This window comes from Sorex fumeus, unplaced genomic scaffold (assembly GCF_029834395.1).
Source record: "Sorex fumeus unplaced genomic scaffold, SorFum_2.1 ptg000006l, whole genome shotgun sequence".
Taxonomy (NCBI): domain Eukaryota; kingdom Metazoa; phylum Chordata; class Mammalia; order Eulipotyphla; family Soricidae; genus Sorex; species Sorex fumeus.
The window spans coordinates 21,766,481-21,792,010 of record NW_026606063.1 but is presented as its reverse complement, the minus strand read 5'-3'; the positions used below and the strand labels follow the sequence as shown (position 1 = coordinate 21,792,010).

The 25,530-nt window shown below is 43.3% G+C and overlaps 1 protein-coding gene across 1 annotated transcript in view; it reads right to left on the bottom strand.

Moving 5' to 3' along the window:
• The window catches only part of NBAS (NBAS subunit of NRZ tethering complex), a 389,024-nt gene extending 364,748 nt beyond the window's left edge, over nucleotides 1–24,276 (bottom strand). The window contains exons 1-6 of the mRNA XM_056124489.1: nucleotides 24,139–24,276; nucleotides 21,142–21,196; nucleotides 18,779–18,815; nucleotides 15,716–15,793; nucleotides 15,321–15,368; nucleotides 10,162–10,205 (exon numbers count right to left, since the gene is read on the bottom strand). Coding sequence (XP_055980464.1) covers nucleotides 10,162–10,205; nucleotides 15,321–15,368; nucleotides 15,716–15,793; nucleotides 18,779–18,815; nucleotides 21,142–21,196; nucleotides 24,139–24,255 — 379 coding nt within the window. The 5' untranslated portion in view covers nucleotides 24,256–24,276. The remainder of the gene's footprint in view (nucleotides 1–10,161; nucleotides 10,206–15,320; nucleotides 15,369–15,715; nucleotides 15,794–18,778; nucleotides 18,816–21,141; nucleotides 21,197–24,138) is intronic.
• Between the last annotated feature and the right edge of the window lie 1,254 nt (nucleotides 24,277–25,530).

Below are 25,530 nucleotides of genomic sequence, written 5' to 3'. Positions count from 1 at the left end.
ATAAACAGATTTATGCTCTGCATTCATATCTCTCTGAAACAAGTCCCATCTGAAGGGGATTTGTTTTCACTATTACCCCTACTTACAAGCAGCAGTCGCTCCAGAAAACTCAGCATGTGTTTTGACCCAGATAAAGATATGTTTTCATTACAAGATAAGACTTCACATAACAATGTGAAAATAAAGACTTTGCCAGCAGATTCCTCAGGCTGCCTATGTGGTTATAAAGAGGAATGAACAGTGCAGATTTTTTACAAAGCACAGGTGTCAGTGGAATTTCCTGCAAGTATTTAGAAGGGCTGATGGGAACCTTAACTAGCAATTTGACAACTGCCACGGTCATGATGAAACTTTCTTAACTGCTCGGGTCTGGCAGCAGCTGAAGCTTCTCCAACCTCGCCAGGCGCCAAGCTCCTTCCTACCTCCGGGTGCCCATCAAAGGCCGTTTTCTCCCGGCATGCTCCTTCCCAGGACTCCTCCCGCGCTCCTTTGCCTCTCCCAGGCCTCAACTCAGTATCGCTTCCCGAGGCATTCCCCAACCACCCTGCCTGAATGAGCAGCCCCATTCCCAGCCCGTGTCCCAAGGACTCTGCCCCCTGCGTCAGTCGTTTCCCAAATAATCACACACCCACATGTGTCACATTTCCCTGTCAGTCTTTGTCATTGAATTCTAAATCCCCAGAGGTCAGGAACCACGTCCATGCCATGGCTAACCTGCACCAGCCATACTCTTGGGGGACTGGAGGAGTGTTCTTCAAGACGAAACTTACTTATAAGTGGGAAGGGAGAAAGATAATAAGGAGCAAGGATTTAGTTATCAATGCTCACAGAAAGGTAAAGGTAAAGGCCCTCCCGTTGATCGTCGATTTGCTCGAGCGGACCCAGTAACGTCTCCATTGGAGACTTTGTTGTTACTGTGTCTGGCATATCGAATACTCTCGGTAGCTTGCCGGGCTCTCCGAGAGGGGCGGAGGAATCGAACTTGGGTCAGCCATGTTGGCCGCTTGAAAGGCGAACACCCTACCCGCTGTGCTATCGCTCCAGCCATGGAGACGTTACTGGGCCCGCTCGAGCTCACAGAAAAAAGTTGCTGTGACCTTAAGTAGATCACCCAAGTTCAATTTCTTCACTTACAAAACAGGCGCCATCTCTAACAAGTGTTTCTTGACTTTCAATTGTTTGGGGGAGTTGGGGTGAGGGAGAGACTCCCACTCCATTCTCAGGAGACCTGGGGTCCCTCCCAGTGATTCTCAGCCTGCAGGGCGACACCCACTTACACTCAGAGGACCAAGGTCAGCCTCATGCAACGCAGGCACCTTAACCCACGTACCATCCCTCCAGTCCCACTCTTTGGCCTTTAAATTAAAAACCACTTAGAAGAACGAATTAGTAGATCTGGAAGGATACGAAGAAAAGCTCAATGTTTAAATGCTGAAAATAACTGGAGAGGCCAGAGAGATAGTACAGGTGGTAGGCATTTGCCTTGCATGTCGCTGACCTAGGTTTGATCCCTGGTATTCCATATGGTCCGCACAAATACTGCCAGGAGTTATTCCTGTGCTCAGAGTCATAAGTAACCCCTGAGCATCGCCCAAAAACTGAAAGAGGGGGAAAAAAAAAACAATTAAAAAAAAAAACCTTAGAAAGCTCCAGTGGTTATGGTACCTCAAAGTAAGAAATACGAGAAAAATTTCCTCACTGACATAGCAAGATCCTAAAAAATCTATTTTAAGTCACTATTTAATACATGAGGATAACACTGAATTACTATTTATGACCTAGCAGAGCTAAAACAAGTAGCAAGTCATTTAAAACAGTCTCAAGTGGCATATATTTTATCTTTTAAAAAAATAATAATCAAGCAAGAGAGCTACTACAGCAGGTACAGCATTTGTCACGTACTCAGCAGACGCAGGTTGAATCCCTGACACCACCTGCAGTGTCCCCTGAGCACCGTCAGGAGGGATCCCAGAGCACAGAGCCAGGAGTTAACCCAGAACACCACTGGATGTGGCCAGAAACCCATAAAATAAAATAATTGAAAAATCTGAAAGCAAAACCAAATAGCTCTTACTTTAGTCTGCCGATTCTGCAAGATGTAGTTTTAAAAATGCATTAACAACAATCTGGCTCCTTTTCTCCAGGCATGAAAATGAAATATCATTTGGCATAAAAGAGTTATTCCCATAAAAATGAGTCAGATAATAATCAAATGATCATTACCTCACTTTATATAAAATGGAAAGAGACCATTAATGCAGCATTAAGGCCATAAATTCACACATTCAGAAGCCAAAAAAATAAGACATTAGTCCTCAAAGCATTATTATCTCATCCGGGCTGCTACATTAAGCCTCCATGTTAAAAGTGCTAGCAAATATTATAATTTGTATGATACACAGAAGGGTTAACCTTCTTACTGTCACCTGAACTTGCAGATTTCTCAGTTTACTTAGTGCTGCATGATGTCGCATGTTCAAGAGGACCTGGCAAGTCTGAACCACGCTAACATTCTGCACTTACTCCTCAGGCACCCAACACAAATTCTCCAGGCCCTCACCCAACCAAGGGGCAGCACCGAGAAAAGGCAACTTAATAGCCCCAAGTTATTCTTTGTGGAACTTCTTGATCCTGAGACATATTCGTTTTTTGTTTTGTTTTATAGGTTTTGGGTCACATCCAGTTGTGCTCCGGGCTAATTCCTCTCTCAGTACTTAGAGACTACTCCCTCAGGGCCCAGGGAACCATATGGGGTGCTGGGGATTGAACCTGGGTCAGCCACATACAAGGCAAGTGTCTTACCTGCTGTACTATCTCTCTGGATCCACATTAGTTAAGCAGAGTCTACTTTAAGAAGGACTGATAAAAAGAACCATAAAAAGTAAATGTGGAACACGCAAAAGGAGAGAGAGAACAAAGGGGAATGCCCTGCCACAGAGGTAGGGTGGGATGGGGGGATGGGGGATGGGAGGGATACTGGGATCTGTGGTGGCGCGAAATGGGCACTGGTGGAGGGATGGGTATTTGATCATTGTGTAATTGAAACCCAAGCACAAAATTTGTAAGTCTACAACTGCATTTCATGGTGTCTCACTAATAAAAATTTTAATAAATTAATTAATTAATTAAATTTAAAAAGGAAGAGTGATGGAAAAAAAAAAGTAGATGTGGAAAATGCTCGAGTTCCAAGCTTTAGAAAGTCAAATACTCTAGCAAGCAGCGTAACCTTTTCGACAATCACTGTCCATTCATGGTACATATACCCATTTGTGTTCATTGGAAATAAAAATCTTGCCCAGCATAACCACTACCATAAATTCAGATAGGTGTAATTTTAAAAAATATTATGCTTCATATATAGTCATGAATTTCTACAATTAATACATAAGGAAAAAAATCTTTTAAAAAAATCTATAAAAATTTTCTAAAAAATCTTTCTAAAATACAAGAAAATAATCTTTCTTAAAAAGTTACACAAGAAGCTATGCTTTACTCATACCTTCATTCATAATAATCATTTTGGTAACTCCCAAAACCATCAGCAACTTCAAAGTTACATGACTACCAACGAGCCCTTCAAGACATTTAGAATTTAAAAAATAAAGAAAAGTTAATACAGGATCCCTGCCTTCAAACAGCACATTGACTCTGCTGCCACAGTGTGTTTCTCGCCATCTGGACGCTTCATTAACAGTGCTCTGCTCTGAAGGATGGCGGTGAACTTAGTATGAAATTTTGACAACAATAACAACTTCTGCTGGTACATTCCTCTGATGTGACATCTAAATGTGAGCCACTGGTGGTAGGGACCGGCATCAATTGATTCACAACCTGACTGGGAATCAGAGGAGCAAATCAACAACTGAAAGTCGATTAGGCTAAGTGTTACAGGTACAAACAAGTAGAAGGGAAACATGAAAAAAAAAGATGAACAACTGATGGAGAAAAGGGTAGAGAGGTTTCTCCAGAGTTGATACTGCAACTAAAACATGCAGAACGAGGAAGGTCAAAGTTTCTAGGCAAAAGGAACTTCGTACACTAAGGCTTGAAAATATCACGGAGTTTGCTGGGGAACAGTTATGCCCAACATGCCCAGACACGCTAAGCGCCAGATCCGGGCAGGTGCTTAGTCATGGGGCAAAGAAAGATGAGCACAAAGAAGCCCCTTGTTAATAATAAAGCACTTGCTAAAGGCATACTTTATTGCCGAGTACACACATTTTTATAAGGGTCTTCGCTTATAGGAGGGCCAATCACATAAAGTTTAGCACTATTGGCCTATCACCTTTTCCTCTCTGCTTTGTCCTGGTCCAGTCTCTTTTTTTTTTTTTTCTCTTTGGGTCACACCCAATAATGCACAGGGGTTACTCCTGGCTCTGCACTCAGGAATTACTCCTGGCAGTGCTCAGGGGACCATATGGGATGCTGGGAATCGAACCTGGACCAGTCTCATGCAAGGCAAACGCCTTACCCACTGTGCTATCGCTCCAGCCCCGGTCCAATCCTTTTCAAGGCTAGATGTTGAAGTTAGAATGACTTGCTAATGGCGTACGTGACATGCTTCTGCATTTTTGGTGTATTTGACTAGGAGGTCGAGGGAGGCTCAAGGCCTGACACCTGGTGCAGACACTCTGTTTTGCTAACTTTTCCCAGTTACTCCTTTTTGCGAGACTTCGCTTTAGGGCCGCTTTGCTAGGTCAGGTTTTATCTGCTCCAGTGCCCCATTGCCCTACCCTCACTGGAGTTGTAAACTATAAGTTGCCTGGCACCAGACACAAAGAATCAAGGGTGAAGGGACCTGACAGGGCAGAGTGGCAGTGAAAGATCCTGCGTCCTGAGTTTGAACTGTGTTCATCAGACGGGTGATGAACTGAGACTATGGGCAAAATAACAGCAGAAGTCGTAGCTGCTTAATGTCTTCAAGTAACAATTATGGACCAGACAGATACTAAGAGCTTCACGTATACTATGTCCATATAACTTTTCCAAGATTATATGAATACATCGCTCCAGCCCTGTAGTAATATTTTAGATACTGTACTTAAATGGGCTGGAGCGATAGCACAGCGGGTAGGGCATCTACCTTGCACACAGCCAACATGGCCGACCCGAGTTCGGTTCCTCCGCCCCTCTCGGAGAGCCCGGCAAGCTACCGAGAGTATTCAATATGCCAGACACAGTAACAACAAAGTCTCCAATGGAGACGTTACTGGGCCCGCTCGAGCAAATCGACGATCAACGGGAGGGCCTTTACTTTACTTTATATGAATATATGACCCCAACCATTCCTGTCATCCTTGGGAGGGGAGGCCTTGAATGTCTTTGAGAGCCAGGACAGACAGACTAGGACAAGGAAAAGAACAGAACAGGGACAGTCCAACTGTCAAGGGTCCTCACGCAGTCCTCACTTCAGGTAAGCTGCTGCAGGCTCTCCCAGTGGAATCAGGGCTGGCCCAGAGACGGAGTGAAGAGGTCTCAGAAGCAAATGACAGACATGGTCAGGAGAGGCACAGGAAAGGGGGGTGCCCCGGGCTCCTCAAAGGGGTGGGGCGGTTAACTGACAGCCATAAAAGAAAGCATCTCCCAGAGAGTCTGAGATGAGGAAACGCCCAGTCTGGACGCACCTGGGTCCACCGTCACTACACAGCAGGGCAGCGGGGGCCCCGTCACGACTCCAGCTGGTGAGCGCCACTCCAACACTGACCGGGCAGTGATGGGAGCTGATGGCCAGCCTCAGTCCCGGCTCCTGACACTTCCCCTTACTCACTCCTCTCCACAGACAGCAAAATGCCAGTGTGTTCACTAAGGAGAGACTTACTACATCTTTTTGGCATCACTGTCTGATTCACTATCCACCCCTTGGAAATTAAAGAGGCCAACCCCTTAATGACTGTTACTCTGGTATTTACTTCCCTTGGAGCGTCTGGAGCATCGGGGAGAATTAACAAAAAAAAAAAAAAATCTTAGTTCAACTCTGGAATAAATTTCCTAGGGTGGGAGGGGGGGATCCGTCCCAAATTCAGTTAAAAGAACTATAAATTTTCCTCTGGAAAAAAGAATACCCCATTAAGTCTGAGATAAGAAGACTGTTAGTCCTTCATATAAAAATGTGGAGGTCGGGGGTAGGGTGGGCAGAGAGAAAGTACAGCAGGTAGGGTAGTTACCTTACATGTGGCCAACCAAGGTTCTATCCAGGCACTGCATATGGTCCCCCAAGTTCCACTGGGAACTCTCTCTGAGCACAGAGCTAGGAGGAAGCCCTGAGTACAGCCAGGTATGACCCCACCCCCCATTAAAAAAGGAAGTTTCATAACAAGGGAATGCAAGGTTTCAAGAGGGGGAGGGAGGATACCTAGATTAGCTTTGACCCTAGATTACATCAATAAAAGGAAAGAAATTAAAGGATGAAGAAGAGACAAACAAAAAGTAACAGGAACAAGGGTCAGAGGGTTCAGGCACATGGATGGAGCAGAGATATATATAACCACTGAGACTACAATACTGCAAGCAGGAGACTCTAAACTTCAATAACCAAATCTTAAAATGTGCCTGTTCAGGCCGTAGGCTGGGGGTGTGGAAGGGGACATTGGCGGAAGGACACTGGCGGTGGGGCTGGTGTTGGAACAGTGTATTCCTGAAACTCCACTATAAATAATTTTGCAAATCACGGTGCCTATATTTTTAAAAAGATCAAATTTTGTCCAGGGCCAAGAGAGTACAGGGTGTAAGGCGCTTGTCTTGTATGCAGCCAAGCCCAGTTCGATCCACACCACTGCATTATGATCTGCTGGGCACAGAGCCAGGAGCAATCCCTAAGCATTGCCAGGAATGGCCCCCAAGCCCCATCCCACCCCACCCTACCCAAAAAATACCCTCAAAATTTGCTAAATTCAAATTATGAAATCTATGCTGATCCCCATGTTGAACACGCATTTTACCTGTTTACCAACAAAAACAAAGAAGAAAAGAAAAAGAAATCACACAAGGCAAAACAGTAGGATTAAAAAACCTTGATCCCTGTCCATGAATTACCTTCCCCAACAGTTGGGTGGTGGGTTGTAATTACCACAGCTCTACTGGCAGAAGAGACAGCTACACTGATTTGAGGACAGAGCCTTAAAGTTCGAATGCCTCTTCAGGCACAGGGAGGACAGAAAGCCAAGGGACATCAGTGATTAACAGGCAAGATTACTCAAAAACTGTTAGACCCTATTGTTAGGCTCAAGTAAGTAATTCTTAAAAACCTATTCAGGCTCTTAACTTTGCAGCCCTCCTACCTGCAAGTGACCCAACGGACACCCTGAGCCATTCCTGAATTGGGAAATATAGAACAATTTTTTTCTAGCAGGCCTGATCTAAAGGGATCAACTCTCTCAAATCCTGAGCAGAATGGTTTAGGGATAAAAATAGTTCAAACTATGCCATCCTCACACTACATTTGGAAGTGTGCTGTTTGGAAGAAGGGTATTAACTTATTGCAAAAAAAAAAAAAAAATCTCCAAAAAAAGTTGACATTTTAGAACTTGTTTCCTCCTGGTTCTGAAAGTTAATGCTTTAGCTCTTTAAGCAGTATCTTTAGATCAATACACTAAACTTAAATGTAAATATAATCACTGCTATCTAGCCCGACCAGGCTCATCTTTCTCTCTCCAACATAATCCCCAAACAGAGCCAAGTGACTGGGTGTTACTCAAAACCCCCTCCCCACACTCAGCCTCTACAGCTCAAATGGACTGGCCCCTTACAGATACTTTTAACAGCTGTGACAGATGTTACATTGTCAGACTATCCATCCGAGAACCCTCTTTCCCATATATCATGCAAAGTTCCTCCCTCCAGAAACACCATTCAATGATAACTGGGAATGCAAACCAGAGGAAGATCTCAAACTTCTCAAGTGGCATCCCGTAACACGTGACAAACAAAACTCCACCCTGGTAGACCCAAGCCTTATTCAGGGCATGTTCTTCATTATCACCTAGACCCTCTTCCTCATTAATCTCCGATGGGTCATCATTAACCCTGACTCGACTATTACCTCTCCCCCTTTCTTGGATGTGGGTCATCAATAAACTCACCTAACTGACCTACACCCACCTAATCCCTAAAACCCTGCAACCATATTCCTACTCATTGGTCCTCAGAGCCCTTCCATCTATTCTCTTTTCTACTATTTTCTCAGTGCTCCTTGAGACTCCTGGTGATTTCTTCTTGACTGCCTAACTTCTAAGTTCAGAACCTTGCAGAATTTCACTGTCCAGGATATTTTCATTTTCCCCAAATCTCCTTTTTGGTTTGTGTTTGTTTTTCTGGGTCATACCCGACTGTGCTCAGGGCCTACACCTAGCTCTGTGCTCAGGGATGACTCCTGGCAGAGCTCAGGGGACAATACGGGATGCCAGGTATCAATCCAGGTCAGCCACATTCAAGGGAAGCAAGCGCCTTACCACTGTACTATTGCACCCCTTCACCTCAAACTCCCTTTTATCCTCTACTTCTTTTCTTTCCAAAATACCATCTTAGTCTCATAAATTCAACTGAGGAACCAACACCTCTTTACCTCAAACAGCTTACATAACATTAGTGACATCACTAAACCCCTTTTCTGCCAGAAGTAGCTATAGGACACAAATCTTTGTCTACTTAAAGATTTTTGCGCTTTGAATTAAAAAGCGATAATGAAGGTCCTGTTCCCATTATTTAGAAACAATTAGTGATGGTTCTGTTCCCATTGTTCAGAGGTGCTTAATGATGGTCCTATTTCCATTCTTCACAAACGATTTTTGCACAAAGTGGCAGAGACCACACAGACTTTCTCTTGGGAATACCTGGGACTCCCCGATTATGACTGCTGGGCACATCCCTTTAAAAGCATGTCCCTGCGGCCTACCCAAGGAAGCTGTTCCCCCCTCAACCTGGTCACCCTCAGAGTGTGGCTCTGCCTGCTGGGGAGGGAGGAGGAGGAGGAGGGCTATGGGAGGGAGGGGAGAGGAAGGGAGGGGAGTGGAGGGGAGGAAAACCTTTACTGTACTCTGCATTCTGCCTTCATCAAATCTGTAAATCTGCCTCAGGAGGAAAGACACCAGACATTTTTGGTCACGATTATAACCCCAATAACCAGTTATATAGTTCATAAATATTAAACACACTCAAAAATGCTGAAGGTCAACCCGTATCTGTGGGGTCAGTGCATCAGCAGTCTGATGGTGCTTTCAGGCTTCCTGATACCCCAAATTGCCACGGTGCCTCTGGCCAGAACCCAACAACTTGGGGCCAAGAAATTAAAAGGCCAAAAGTTAGGTATGTGGGAGCCACGCCCACAAATCAACTCCGCTCAGCTCCACAAGCTCATTTATTGCCTTTATTTCAGAGACTCATAAATAAATCTCGAAAGACATCAAGACCAGTTAATCTTGGGCCCGCGCGTGGCTGAACAGACTGGGGTAAATCAGAAGGGGCAGGTTAGGCTGGTGTCCGCCCAAACAGAGCCCCTGGCAGCCGCTTGCTTCCACAATCCACAATCACTGCCATACCCTGGCCTGACTCTTGACTTACACGTCAATGTTTCTTCTTTTATTGGGTTCAAAATAAAAGACTAACATTTTATGTAGAAACTGGCTTAGGCTTAAGTTTTGTTTTGTGGCCACACCTGAAACGTGCTCAGAGACTATTCCCAACTTGATACTTGAAAGGAGCTCCCAGAATCCTGTAGGTACCATACGGTACAGCGAATTCCAATTCCCAGGCTGTTTTATTTATTTATTTATTTATTGCTTTTTGGGTCACACCCAGCGATGCACAGGGGTTACTCCTGGCTCTGCACTCAGGAATTACTTCTGGCAGTGGTCAGGGGACCATATGGGATGCTGGGAATCGAACCCGGGTCGGCTGCATGCAAGGCAAACACCCTACCCGCTGTGCTATCGCTCCAGCCCCTCCCAAGCTGTTTTAAAAACACAAATCCAACTGCAAGTCTCTCCACATACATATTAGAGCAAAATACCTAAGGTAGCATAATAAATAAACTACAGTTTTTAAATTATTTTAATAAATCATCAAAATAATCCTTGTTAATAAACATGCCTTAACATCGGTTCTGATTTTTGGAAATACTATAGATTTGAAATCCTCAATTTTATCTGACAATGCAGAAACCCTTACCTTGGCATTTCCCAATAATAGATGTAAAATCATCTTTTGCAGACCTGTAAAACACGTGAAAAAGCAAAACAGTTTTACCATAACGTTATTGTAAGCTATACAATGAAACACCACCAAATACCAAAGAAACTGATGACTAAACAACTTCTCTACATAAAAACAACAACAAAAATTCCTTCTTACTGTGATCACTTTGTGCCTCTAAGAGAAACTAATTTTTTTCTCTGTTGCTTCTTTTTTTAAAATTTTATTTTCATAAAGTTTTACACTACACTACACTTGGGCTGTGTAACCCCATCAACGGCCAAGAACCAGAGACTATAAAACCAAGCTCCCAGAAGAGAACAACACAGAGTCTCCTGTCCCTCGTGTCTGGCTGTCCTCACCGGGGCCCCTTGGAAAGGGGCGTATTGAGTTTCCCTCTCGACCCTGAGCAGAGCCACAGCAACTGAAGACCTCCAGGATCCAACCACAGCCATGCTAAGACCACTCTCCACATGCTAGGACGAGCCTCACGCATGAAGGAACCACCAGAGGAACCCAGGTATGCGGGACCTGGGGCTGAGATCTCCAAGCCTGCTCAGATCGGGACTGGGCCTCCTCCACCCAGATCCCCCATCTTCCAGAAGCTAGACTGTTACACCCACCAACTGCTGTGTAACCCCACCAATGGCCAAGATCCAGAGACTACAAAACCAAGCTCCCGGACCTCTTATTGTCTAGTTCTCACTCTCAAAGAACCTGGCAAGCTACCGAGAGTCTCCTGCCCGCATATATGCCTGACTGGGAACACCTGTAAACGTGATTAGAGGCTGCCCCAAAAGGCTCCATCCCTCTTGGAGAGCCCAGCAAGCTGCCGAGAGTATTCTGCCCACACGGCAGAGCCTGGCAAGCTACCCATGGCATACTCGATATGCCAAAAACAGTAATAATGATGGCTCTCATTCCCCTGATCTTGAAAGAGCCCCCAATATGCCATCGGGCTACACTAGCACATGACAGGGATGGAGATGTTACTGGCACCCACTCAAGCAAATCCATGAAAAATGGGGTGATAGTGATAGTGAAAGTTTTTCACAGTAATTGATTACATTCAATATTTCAACACCAATCCCACCACCATTACCGCTTCCCAATACCATTATTTTGATGTCCCACCACCACTCAAGCCTGCTACACCGGCAGATGCAAGATAATTTATTTTTTATTGCTTTTTATGAATTGCATAAGGTGTCTATAAGGATCTATGTCATAGTGATTTAACAAAGAGCAAAAAATAAATGTTCCTGGATTTCTAAGAGAAACTTTTATTGTGACAATACCCTCACACAATTTTATCTCATTATTAATGATCCAACAATTCAAATTATACAGCTATTCCAGGAAGATAATTATAAGTATATACAAATAATACATAAATTAATGCACCCTGATTTATGAAAAAGATATGTGGACTCAGTATAAGGAATATGTGAGTTTACCAAATGCACGCAATGCAACATTATGCCATTTCCAAAAAATGACTTGAAAAGGTGTTCATGTTTTGAAAACAGTATTATAAACTTATTAAGAAAATTATCAAATAGAATGTATAGTATCATTCTACTACAACAAAATGTTGATAGTAGACAACTCTGAAAAGTAGAAATATAGGAAATTTGTACTGCACTCTTCCTATTTAACTACACTGTCTAATAGTTAGAAAATGTCTAACATTAGTTTTTCAGGGAACCTGGGAGTGGAGCCACACCCGTCAGTACTCAGAGTTTACTCCTATTCCAGTGCTCAAGGGTTCCTCCTGGTAGTGCTGGGGGACCATATGTGGAGCTGGGTCGACCACATGCAAGGCAAGTGCCTTAACCCCTGGACTATCTCCCTGACCCATCTAAGCATTACATTTCCAACAAATTTTAAAGACTAATATTTTTAGCTATGTTTTCAAACATTATATTTTATTATGACAAGTCAATCATAAATAGACACTCAATTTCCTCAAATATTGGACTGTTCAGCAGAAAGAACACAGTCTCCGAAGCGAAGGAACCGGTGTCAGCTTTATCTGGACTCTGGATAAATGTTCACTGTGGATTTAATTTTATTTTCAACACAAAGGTAATAAAACCTTCACAGCTTAATGGAAGAATTAAGTCAATCATTATGTATAAGGAAGGATGAACCAGATCTAAATAAATGTTCATTCATTTCATTATAAATATAATCATAAATAACAGTTGTTCTTTTCTGAAGGGAGTGGAAGGGGGGGGAGAGAGAGAGAGAGAGAGAGAGAGAAAGAGAGAGAGAGAGAATTTGGTTTTGCTAAAACTTCACAGAATTTAATTCATTCAAGACTATTTCAAAGGCCCCAGGAAGATAGTACAGGGGTCAATGCACGTGCTCTGCAAACAGCCCATTGATCCCGGCACCATATGGCCCTCAACTCCATCACACATAGCCGTGAAGAAAGCCAGCTAGAGACCTAGAGATCCTCACACCACAAGGCAATGACCCTGCAAACCAGGAGAAGCATTGTATTCTCAGGCCCTGGCACTGAACAGTCACTCAACTCGGCTGAGTATCACTGGGGCTGGCACTGGGACCCCCTAAAGACCTCTTGGGAGGTCTGGAAAAAGGTAATCAAACAAACTTGGGGAGATGCCTTTGTCATAAGACATCCTTACTGTAATGGGTTTTCTTGTGTGTTCTCTGGTGGTTTCTAACTAATCCTCATATTTACAATACACCAAAATTAAGAAATTATTACTTCCTTATTTAAGAGGGTTGAGTTTCCCTCTCCGACCTGAGCAGAGCTCCGGCAGCTGAAGACCTCCAGGACCCAGACACAGCATGCTGAGACCACTCTCCACACACTAGGCCAAGCCTCACGCATGAAGGAACCACCAGAGGAACCCAGATGTGCGGGACCCGGGACTGAGATCTCCAAGCCTGCTCAGTTCAGGACTGGGCCTCCTCCACCCAGATCCCCCATCTTCAAGTAGCTAGACTGTTACACCCACCAACTGCCGTGTAACCCCATTAATGGCCAAGATCCAGAGACTATAAAACCAAGCTCCCGGACCTCTTATTGTCTAGTTCTCACTCTCAGAGAACCCGGCAGATTACCGAGAGTCTCCTGCCCGCATATATGCCTGACTGGGAACACCTGGAAAGGTGATTAGAGGCGGCCCCAAAAGCCTCCATCCCTCTCGGAGAGCCCAGCAAGCTACCGAGTATCTCGCCCACACAGCAGAGCCTGGCAAGCTATCCGTGGCGTACTCAATATGCCAAAAACAGTAACAATGATGGTTTTCATTCCCCTGATCCTGAAAGAGCCCCCAATGTGCCATCAGGCTACACTAGCATGTGACAGGGATGAATGAAGACATTACTGGTGCCCACTCGAGCAACTCAATGAACAACAGGGTGATAATGATAGTGATATTTAAGGAGGGGAGAACATATTTAGCCACACATATTCTACACAAACACCAAGTTACAAATTCAAATAAGAGGTCACAAATTATTTTCTAATCAGCTAGGTGTGGCCTAACCCCACCCCCACCCACCTAAAACAGGAAGTGCCTGTTACAGTCATGTCAAGTGATGTGGTTTCTGAGAGACTGCCAATCTTGTCGATCATTTCTATCCTGATGATTGAAAGTGGACTCAGGAAGCCTCCCCACCTGAAAACAGCATCCCACTGAGGTCAAAGCCTTTGTCTACTCCCCAAAAGTTGAGAGGTCCTGCTCTGTTCGAATAAATGAAAAACAAAAATTCACAAGCAGAAAGTTAAAACCAGTGTGACAACTACCAGTTATCAATTATACTGGTTCTGTGCAGTGTAACAAAGTACTAAAAAAATCCTTTCTGATGGATACTGACATCCCGAAAGTATAAAAAATCCTTTTTTGACTGATACTGACATCCTGAAATTTCAGCTTCTCTATTAGTTATTTTAGGAAAGGGTGGGTATAGATTACAGCCCAAATAGTGCTCAGGACACCAAGGGGAAATTTCCAGCAATATTCAGTCAATCAGGCAATGCTGCTTGGGCTGATGATGCAAACGGCCACCAGGAGAAGACAATTGTGCTCAGGGGAGACAGGGACAGGGAGGTCACACTGGGTCATGTTGGGCTAAAGACTGAACTTAGGCTCCATGTATGCAAAGGATCCACCCCTGAACTCAGCCTCTATGCATGATAAGGATCCACCGCTGATCACTGAAATACCTCCCCAGCTCTCTCACTACTTATTTTTGAAACCAAACCAAAAAGTAAGAATTTCCTGGAAAAAGGAGTAGCTCCCAATGTGATAGGTGTGCTAGTGTTTATCTGTGACATTTAGTGTGCTAGTGTTTATCTGTGACAAAGAATTAACTAGTTGTCCTGAGTTAACTGCATCATTACCACTTTTCTCAACTGTCCTCCCGTTCATCGATTTGCTTGAGCAGACCCAGTAACATTGTGAGACTTGTTACTGTGTTTGGGATATTGAATACGTCACAGGTAGCTTGCCAGGCTTTGCCATGTGGGCGAGATACTCTCGGCAGCTTGCCAGCTCTCCGAGAGGGGCAGAGGAATTGAACTCGGATCGGTTGTGTTGGCCGCGTGCAAGGCAAATGCCCTACCCGCTGTGCTATCACTCCATTCTTTAAACATAAAGGACGTGGAAAATCTAGCTTAGGGTAGCCTTCTAGATGTGAATGGCACTCCACTGAATGCTTCCAGCGGACAGAGCTTGCTGGTCTTAATAAGTAGTTTTGATATTTCTCGGGCTATTTTCCACTACAGATTATGCCAAGGGAGCAAAGCAATTCCTACTTTATTAATACTTTTCCAAGCATCTGCTTAGCTGATTCAGAACTACTTAGTTCAGCATTTCTAAATTCTGAAAGATACGTCCCATCTACTGAGGAAATAAACTTTCTTAGGAAACCGAGGAGTGATCTGGGAAAGAAGAAAGTGAACATGCAACTCTGAGAAAATTTTTTGACTAAGACTTACCTTCCTCCTTCAATTACTTACAGTAATGCATGATGCCTCAAAAAACTGTTCATAGAAAAATCCCTTCAACTAAACCGCCTTAAAAAGCTTAGTTTCCATTAATCAAATACATTTTTTCTCAAAGCATATTCTGATTATGAATGACAGTAATAATTACCTAATCTCCACACACTGATCTTGAACAGCAGCCAAAAGTTTTCCATTGCTTAGAGAGGAAGAGAGAAAACAAATTCCATATAAATATTTATAGCAATCTCTGAATGAAATTATTTTTAAAATTCCTAAATTTTTAACAAGCTTTAAATATCCACCACGGACCTTATAATTAGAAGAGTATTTAGATACAAAAGCTTACAAATGATTCAAGAATTAACATATTTAAACAGCACTAGTGTGACAATACTAGTATGTAAACGATACTGTGACAAAGGGAATTTACATACAATAAAAATCATAACTGTAAACCATAAGGACCCATAAACTAATGTCCATAATAACATTTAAAGGCTAATCCAAGTAGAAAAAAGCTACATAAATTTTGTATGGTCTTACCTTGCTAGCACCAAATGCCAGTTTATCTGCTTATTAATCAAGCGAACCAGTTCATCAGGAAGCAAAAAAGGGGCAGGGCTGAAATCGTAACACAATGTCTCTCTTAAAATCGAATCGTAAACACTCATACAAGTAAATAATTTAAAACAGCATGTATATCTATAGGCGCATATTTTTCCCAGTAGACTTGCATTTTTTGAATATTCAAAATTTGAATACTTGAAAAACGTGAATACTTTTCAAACACTAACTGACTATTTGAAATCAACCCAGTATAGGCCTATATCCCTGGCTCCAAAAATCAGGACCGTTCATTTCCTTTCTCAGAAAAACAAATCTAGGGAGCCAATTACAAGGCGATTTCACTTGAAACCTTCCGGGCTAGGCCCACATGGGTATTCTGCCTCAGTATAACAAAAACACATTCTAGCACACAGGTAAATAATTTAAAAGGAGCAATCTTCACCTACCAGAAACGAAACAGGGATTGAAAAATGAGAATGAACGAGAGAAGAACTCAAACCTGGGCTTGACCCCTGGGCTAGGAAAAGCTCCATGGGCCTGGGAAGGGCGGGGGGTAGACAGTGAGACAGTGAGCCGGCGCCTGCACACAGCTCCCAGTCGGGAGGGAGAGGCAGACAAACCTCTCAGTGGGCGCAGGGAAACTGCAAGGAATCACATGGCGGCCTGGAACACTGATCTGCAGGAGCGGAGCATGAACTCCCCAATGAAAAGCTCAAAACCCTAAGTCTGCACGGGAAGCAAGGCTGGGCGGCAACTTCACTAGACTCAAGTGGTGTGAAAATTTCCAAGCGCACAATAACACCATTTTCAAAAGACATGAAGAAAACGGCCCGTTCTACGTGACTCAGCAATCGAATAAATGAGAGGAGTTACACATGAAGAGACAGCTGGAGAAATTGTAGAAGGAATAAATTATAATTAGAGTACACAATGGGGAGGGGAATATGGTGATGGTGAAGGTAGAGTAATTTTGTACATATGAAAACCATAAACATTAACACTACCGTAACTATGTTACCCAAACTACAGTTTTTAAAGAAAAGAACAAAACCTAGAAACCCAAACTAAAAATATTAATAACATACATGTAGAATATCTAATCTTCATTTTTTAATAATAAAATGCTTAATACAGGGGGAGTTTTAGAAATACTAAAATAAAATGATGAAACAAACACAGGCAATGAGAACATCAAAAAGAATGCACTCTCCTCTGGAGCATGGGTCAGGAGGCAGGTGAGGGAGAGAATCTTTTAGGAGGCACTTTCTGTTTAAGGAAAAAAAAATGGCTATCTAAAACTGATGAAACAACAGGTTTTAATTCCAATCTGACATGTGAAATGCAGGTTTATTACATTGCATATAACTGTCTTTGTGATATTTTATATAAAATAAAAACAGAAAAGCAGAGAGAAGAGGAGGAGAAAAGGGAGAGGGAGAGGAGAAGAGACGACTTTGAATTAAAGATTAGTCTCTAGTCTCCAAGGGCTGGAGCGATTGCACAATGGTAGAATGTTTGCCTTGCACGCAGCCGGCCGGCTGAGCCAGGTTCGATTCCTCCACCCCTCTCAGACAGCCCGGAAAGCTACTGAGAGTGCCTCACCCGCACAGCAAAGCCTGGCAAGCTACCCGTGACATATTCGATATGCCAAACACAGAACAACAAGTCTCACGATGGAGACGTTACTGGGCCCGCTCGAGCAAATCAATGAACAAGGAGAGGACAGTGCTACACTGCTCCAAGGTTTCAGGTTTAATTGCCATAAACTCAAAGACAAAAGCTTTATTTAAACCTTTCTGAAAATAGCCGAGCACAGAAAAATTGGATAATCATCTCAACCTGCTGACTGCTCAGCAAACCAAGAACATCTGAGAGGCAGAGTGGGCACTCCTGTCAGAGTCCAAGAAGAGTCTGAGCTAAGGAAAATCTGCCAACTGTGTTTTATCCCGTTGACTCACCCTACTCACTCAACTAACTCTTTCTCTCCCTCTCTCTCTCTCTCTCTCCCCGCTTCCCCCTTAGTGTCGCTCTCCCCCTTGTGCTCAGTCTCTCATGTGTCTCTCTCTTCCTCAGTCTCACTCTGTCCCTTGTGCAAGCTCACTCTCACACTTACTCTCTTGCTCACTCTCTTGTGTGCCTCTCATTCTCTTCCCTCAGTCTCGCTCCCAGTCTCACTCTCTCCTTTGTGGTCTCTCCTTCTCACTCTTGTTCTTTCTCAACTCTCTCGTACTCTCTCGCTCTCCTGCTCTCATTCTCTCATCAAAATCCACCCCCCTCAAAAAAATTAAATAAAACTAAGCAATTTAAATAGTGTGCAGATAGACACATGCGCACAAACACGCACACATGCTCCCTAGAGTAAAAGCAAAACACACTGGCGCTCTCCTTAAAGAAAAATCAAAGGTCTTTTTTATGAATTACATTTTATCCTTGGAGTTTTTAGGATTAGATGTCCTCCAGCCTTTTTCCTCCAAGGAAAAAAGCGATCTATAGTTAAAAAAAAAATTCTAAAACACAATTTCTGTACACATACCTAAAAGCATTATGTGTCTAAATAACCATTTCTTGGTACTTTTTAAGAGTGGAAATAGAACACCTAAAACATATTTAAAGCTCTGAAGAATTAAAAAGGACACAAATACTAAGACCTGAAAACCATTCTCTGAAGCAGAACACCTGACTATTATTGATCACAAGAGTTAATACAACAATAAGAAAAAAAAATGCTTTTGAATGATATGAAAGCTACAGATCCATCATGTGGGCATTCAAGAAACTGCTGAGAAACTCATCTGGGAAAATGGAAGTTTTCATGATACATCCTTAATAATGATTAAAGGAACCAAAATTGCCCTATACTTACAGATCTCTCATCAAGATATGCCAAATCTTTGAAGGATCTACTTTATAAACTGGGTTCACCCGAATGTTATTACCTATATCACAATCTAGGTCCAATTATGAAAACATAAATCATAGATATAATACTATTCTTCGCTTGTGATGTTCATACCGTTTTCTTAAGAACTGTCAACTTACCTATACCAAATGTACTGGGGTAAAAATAACAAACGATCTGTAATAAAAAAGAAATAACAAAGCCAAATATGAATCAGTTATTCAGAAAGAATTATTTTCAAATTGGACTGACAGCATATCTAAAATGTACAGCCAATATTACAAAATAAAACAAAACATGAAGGACACAAGTTTTAAATTAAAAGAGTCAATATCATCTACTACACACCAAAACTTTTATAGGATCATCTATTTATGTTAAGTTGAAAGTTTATAACTCTAAACATTAAAGTATGGAGAAATACTTTAACACATAAAAGCAAAAATGATTTATAACGTTAACTTTTATCTAAGAGGTCTTAGAACTGTGTACCATAAGTCATATTTTGCCATAGGAAGTAAAACTTTTTTTTAAAAGTACCATTTCTCACTTTATAACATAGATCATAAAAAATAATATTCCTATATTGGGAAAGTCCATAAAAAAAAAAATACCGACGCTGGAGCAATAGCACAGCAGGTAGGGCATTTGCCTTGCACGCGGCCGATCTGGGTTTGATTCCCAGCATCCCATATGGTCCCCTGAGTAATTCCTGAGTAATTCCTGAGTGCAGAGCCAGGAGTAACCCCTGTGCATCGCCGGGTGTGACCCAAAAAGAAAAAAAAATACCAAACACAGTATTCCAAAATGCTCTACACTGAGGTCAGAGGGATAGTACATCTGTTAAGGGGCTTGCTTGCCTTGCACAAGGCAAACCAGGGTTCAATTCCCAGCACCCATATGATTCTCTGAGCCCATAAGCATTGAGTCCTGTCAAACATGGCCAAAAAAACTATTCTGGATGATCCCACTTAAAATGTAGATGTAAGCATAAGCATGTATATGCAATTACATATTTGTCAATGAGAAAGGTCTTATAGAAGATTGTCTCTGCATGACACAATGAGGAACAATTCATTCAAATTTGTGGTTATCTATAATTTCTAAGTTTTCTACCACAAAGTGATTTCTTATATACACTTTCTAAATTTAAAAGAATATCAAAGTACGGGCCAGAGAGATAGTACAATGGGTAAGGAGTTTGCCTTGCATACAGCCAACCTCGGTTCAATCCCAGGCATCCCATGTGGTCCCCTGAGCACCGCCAGGAATAAATTCCTGAGTGCAGAGCCAGGAGTAACCCCTGACCATCGCCAGGTGTGGCCCCAAAACCAAAACAGAAACAAAAAATATACCAAAGCATTTGTGATAAAGAAAACTAAATGTTTGTGCTTCTTGTATCAGACGATATATATCAGGCTATCCTTTTGGAAGTTAATTTCACCTACTCAACTCTTTTTGAAACTGAATGTTTGCCTTCTGTGTAGCTGAAATTCTCACTGTAAGGACAGGCTTTAGAGTCAGAAACATATAAAGCCAGACTCTAAATAAACATTCTTGAGCAAGTTTACTCATTTTAAAACATGTATGTGTAACAACAGCACCTACCCTGGCAAGCTGGCAAGGGATTAATTACATTAATACATACAAACCTCTTAGCATCAGCAATTCAGCTTGTTCTTAACCCATTCTGAGATCTCATTAGAACAAGCGTTAAGCGTGCTGAGAGTTTCATAAAATTTCTCATAAATGAAATGTTTAAGACACAAGAGGAATCTAAAGCTTCACTTGAAATATTCTGTCACTGTCTTTTCACCTTCAATGTCTACAGACTTTGAGAGTTTTAAAGGGTCTATAATGATTAGACTAAGGCCATCATTATAGCATATGTACAGCCAACCCAGTTCAATCCCCCAGCACATGACACGATCCCCCAAGAACTTCCAGGAGAGATCTCTGAGAACTGAGCCAGGGACAGGCCCTGGGCATTGAAGGGTGTAGAATTCCCCACCACCAAAAAAATGTTTATATACATATATACTTATGTGTATATGTATCAACATTTTATTAAAAATATATGTGTAAAAATATATGCATATATATATACACATGCGATATGTTATATTCATAAATTTAAAGATATACATTTATAAATAAACTCAGGTAAAATGTGCTATTTATTTTTATTGAACTATAGACAGAAGAAGTCTACAGAACACTTTTAAAATTCTTCAACTTCCTTGCGTGCAGCCAGCCTGGTTGAGCCGGGTTTGATTCCTCTGCCCTTCTCGGAGATCCTTGCAAGCTACTGAGAAAATTCAATATGCCAAACACAGTAACAAGAAGTCTCACAATGGAGACGTTACTGGGCCCTTCGAGCAAATCGATGAACAACGGGAGGACAGTGTTTGTTTGACAACTTCCTAAAACAGCACCTCTAAATTAATTAGGGAGGAACTGTTCACTAGATTATAAGTTAAAAAAATAAGTAAGCTACATTTACCTCTAATTGCTCTTGTGATGATAGAGGACGCACCATGTTTTCGGTTGCCTCGAGGCTACAAATAGAAAAAAAAATTCAGGATTTTCTAGTAACACATACAGGTAAAGTTATATTTCTTTAATAATAATTATATACCCAGTAAGTTTAATACTTACTGAATACAAGTTACCAGTATTTAGATAGTACTTTTAAACAAGTAAAAACCAAAGTGGGAACAGTTCCAGGGAAAGTATTACCGAACTGCAGAGTGACAGGTATCACTGAACCTTGCAGAGAAAAGTCAATTTGAGACCAGAAATGTGTTAGGTGTTTCCTAATCAAAGCATCAATCCAAAGACAAGAGAAGTCAAGAGCAAAATACCCAGAGATGGCCAGTTCAGCACTGAGTAAGCCACAAAGACTTGAAACAAGTTTCCTTTCCTTTGCACAAAAAGTGGTTATACAGAATACTTCATGTCTTGAGACAAATTAAATGGGTTCAAAACAGAAAGTTTTTCATTTGACAAACATTAATCAAGCATCCACTTCAAGAAAGGTGCTACGAGGTTTTAAATTGAGACCGAGCTTTTTTTTTTTTAAATTTGAATGTGGTTCTAAAACGCTGTGATAAGTAAACAAAAGGTGCAGAAGAGAAGAAACTTACTTTTGGGTGAGAGAGCTAGTACCAGGGGGTAGGTAAGGCGCTTGCTTTGCATATGGTCCCCCGGGTACCACCAGGAGTGATAGGGACCACAGAACCAGGATTAAGCTATGAGCACAGCCAAGCGATCCCTCCCTTCCCCTCCCCCACCCCAATAAAGAAACATTCTTATCCTGGCAACAGCACTGCTTCCCAGCTGCATAACCCACAAAACATTCACACCGTTCCCAGAAAACAGCAACTAAGTAAATACTTTAAAAAATAAAATAAAATAAGACAGTAACTTTCAGAGATCTTGCCAGCCCACAAAATACACTACTTCAGAAGAACTGAAGGAAGGAGATTAAAGAAAAACCACAAACTTGGGGCAAGAGATAGAACAGACAGTAAGGCGTTTAGTTTGCATGCTGCTGACCAGGGTTCCATTCCCAGCAACCCATATGGTCCCCTGGGCACTGCCAGGAGTAATCCCTGAGTGCAGAGCCAGGAGTAACCCTTGTGTATTGCTGGGTGTGACTCAAAAAGAAAAAAAAAAGAAAAAAAAAACCCACAAACTTTATGGGAGAATGAAAAGCTTCCCCAGAAGAGAAATACTTAAGGAGTAGTACTGCAAAAGGGAATTCTCTTGGGCTGGATTACATGATCTTTAAGAAAATTCTTTGTGCTCATGCTGCCTGTCTGAGTCTAAAACAGCAACTGTCAGGTGTTAGGCACTCAAAAAAACATGTTGCATGAATGTAGATTGTAGATCCCTACTAATCATTGTGTACCTGGAAGGTATTCTATGGCATAACTCAAATCTTCAAGGTCCAGTTCAGTTCACCTAACCCAGTAACACCTGCTCTGACCCAACCCCACTCAGTGTCAACTGGCCTTCTCCTAGGTCTTTATCTTCTATTCCACTTATTTTTTCTTATTATTATTAAATTGAATAATATATTATTATTATATTGAATCATGGTGAGATAGTTACAACGCTTTCATGATTGAGTTTCAGTTATACAATGACTGAACACCCATTCCTCCACCAGTGTACATTTTCCACTACCAATGTACTCGAATCCCTCCCACCACCCCCATCCCACCCCACCCCCTGCCTCTACAGCAGACAACTTCCTTCCTACGCTCTCTACTTTGGGGCTTTATGTACAGTGCTTGAATAGAAACGTTTAGTGCTTTTACTGCTGGAATAAAAACGCTTAGTGGCTTGTCTCCACTTTACTGAGGCATGCTCCAAGAAAGCAGGTCACTTCAGTGCAGCCAGCTCCTAGCACCCGATCTGGGACAGGACAGGACACACACACACACACAGACACACACACACACACTTAAGTCACACACACACGAACTTAAGTCACACCCACACACACACAAAGTTAAGTCAGTGCTTATTTATTCAAACACACATAAGTCAAGGCGCCAATTCAGGCCCCAATCTGGAACAGGACAGGACAGGACAGGACACACACACACACACACACACACACATACACACAAATTGAAGTCATTGCTGGGACAAGACACACACACACACACACAAAGTTATTTATTTATTCAAACACACAGTGCTTATTTATTCAAACACACAGAAGTCCAGGCACCAATTCTGCCACCGATCTGGGGCAGGACAGGACACACACACACACACACACACACACAATTAAGTCACTGCTTTCTTATTCAAACACACAGAAGTCCAGGCGCCAATTCAGCCCCCGATCTGGAATAGGACAGGACAAGACAGGACAGGACAGGACATACACAAACTTAAGTCGTTGCTGGGACCACACACACACACACACACACACACACACACACACACATACACACACGCACACACATCACTGCTTACTTATTCAATCACCCCATTCAGTCCAGCAGTCGTGGCGGCCCGCCAGACGCACAGATGCCTGTCGAGGCCGGGGCCAGCTCTCCCGCCGCAGCGGCGAGCCAGCCCTCGCCCGCCACCCCGGGAGGCCACCGCGAGCCCAGAGACGCACGAGCCGGACCCGCCGCGCCCGGCCAGTGCCCACCCGTCCAGGCGCGGCCGGCGACACTGACAAGAGAGCAGCAAAGTCAAAAGTCCAGGCAGGGCTCTAGAGCATCTCGGTGCCGGAGCCCAGAAAGCCAAAGGTGGGCTGCAGAGCAAATCTCGGGACCCCCACCAATTCCCCACCACCACCACCACCGGGCCCCTCCGTGGGAGACCCGGCCCCGCCGCGCCGTTGCCAGGGCGACCGTCCCCCGCCGCCCCCCCCCCGCCCTGACGGTGGCACTGCCCTACGTGGCACTGCGAGGAGCCTCTGCCCGTGCAGCCCGCGCGGAGCCGACGGCAACGCCGGCAGAGCCTGGTTCACCTGCACTTCAGTCTCCGGGGGCCACTCGGTGTTGACCAACAAGTCGTAAAGAATCGTCTCCTCCTCGCCCTCCGCCGGGTTGGAAACCACAGGCGACGCCGACCCGGAGGCCGCCATGTTGGCCGCGGAGCCGCGGAGGGAGGGAGGGCCAGTACGGCAGCCCGCGGGGATCATGATTCCTTGGCCGCGACCGCTCGGCCTCCGCGGGGCGGGGCGGGGTGGGGCGGGGCAGGCGCTCCCTTGGAGAGGAAGTGCCCGCGAACTCTCCCATCCCTGGAGAGGTCGTGACTGTTGTTCCCTGGGACCACTCACCCCGACTCTCTGAACCTCGGTGCGCTCCTGGTTGAAGTCATCTTCCTTCGTGAGATCAGCGAAGTCCGAACCTTTCACCTAGACTGCTTCTGTAAAGCTTAGACGTTGTACAAGTACGGCCCTGATTAGGCTTGCATACGTATATAGCCGCTGCAAGTGTTTGCCTAGCATCTGGAAAGCGTGCAGTCGGTGATTTTGCAAATAAACACCGACGAGTTACCCAGTACCACAGGTTAAGCCAACGAGAGCGACCTGAGGAAAGATGCTATTGGCGCTCCGAATAGGCGGTGGAAGTTGGATGTCTGCAGGGGGCTTTCTGCAGGAAGTGGCCCTTCTGCTGGATCTGTAACGAAGCTTGAATTTTCAAACAGGTGGAGAAGTTTAGAGGCAACGTTTCCAGTAGCAGGAGCTGGAGGTGGCAAAAACACTCAGAAATAGTCCTTAAAAATAGCTGGCAATGGAATAGAATCCAAATGGAGATTGTGCTTGTGGCGTGGGGAATGCAACAAAGTTGATATCCCGAGGACTTGGGGCCAGGGAAATAGTTCAGCAAGTAAGGCATTAGGGTGTAGCCCAAAAAAAAACAATAATAATAGCTTAAGGAACTATTTCGAGACAGCTAAACTGCCAACCTCATTGGTTCATTCATTCAACAAGAGAGTCTGAGGAAAGTCCTATAAGCCAAATGAAGTGATCTAAGTTCAAATCAAATCAACTGTCAAAGAAATAATTGGGTGGCAGAAGTTTAGAGAGTTAATTGGCCTTTTTCAGGGACTATAAAGTTAATGTACAAACTGAGGCATTTTTGAGGCGATTTGCAGTAGTAAAGAAGCCTCCTGAGCAAGACATCCCTGGGGAAATTGGCATGCTAGTGCGGAATGGGAGAATGAATGAGTTAAAGGCAAAACTCTGGGTGTTTCATGGGAACAGCAAGACTTTTTCTGTCATCCCAATTATCTTCTTCCTCTCTCATGCAAGCAGTACTTATCATTTTTGTCTATCCAGGCCATTTCTTTGCTTTGAAGAAATGTTCCCACTGCTCTTCTGTCTATCAAGTCTTTTCATGCTAGTGGAACTGAC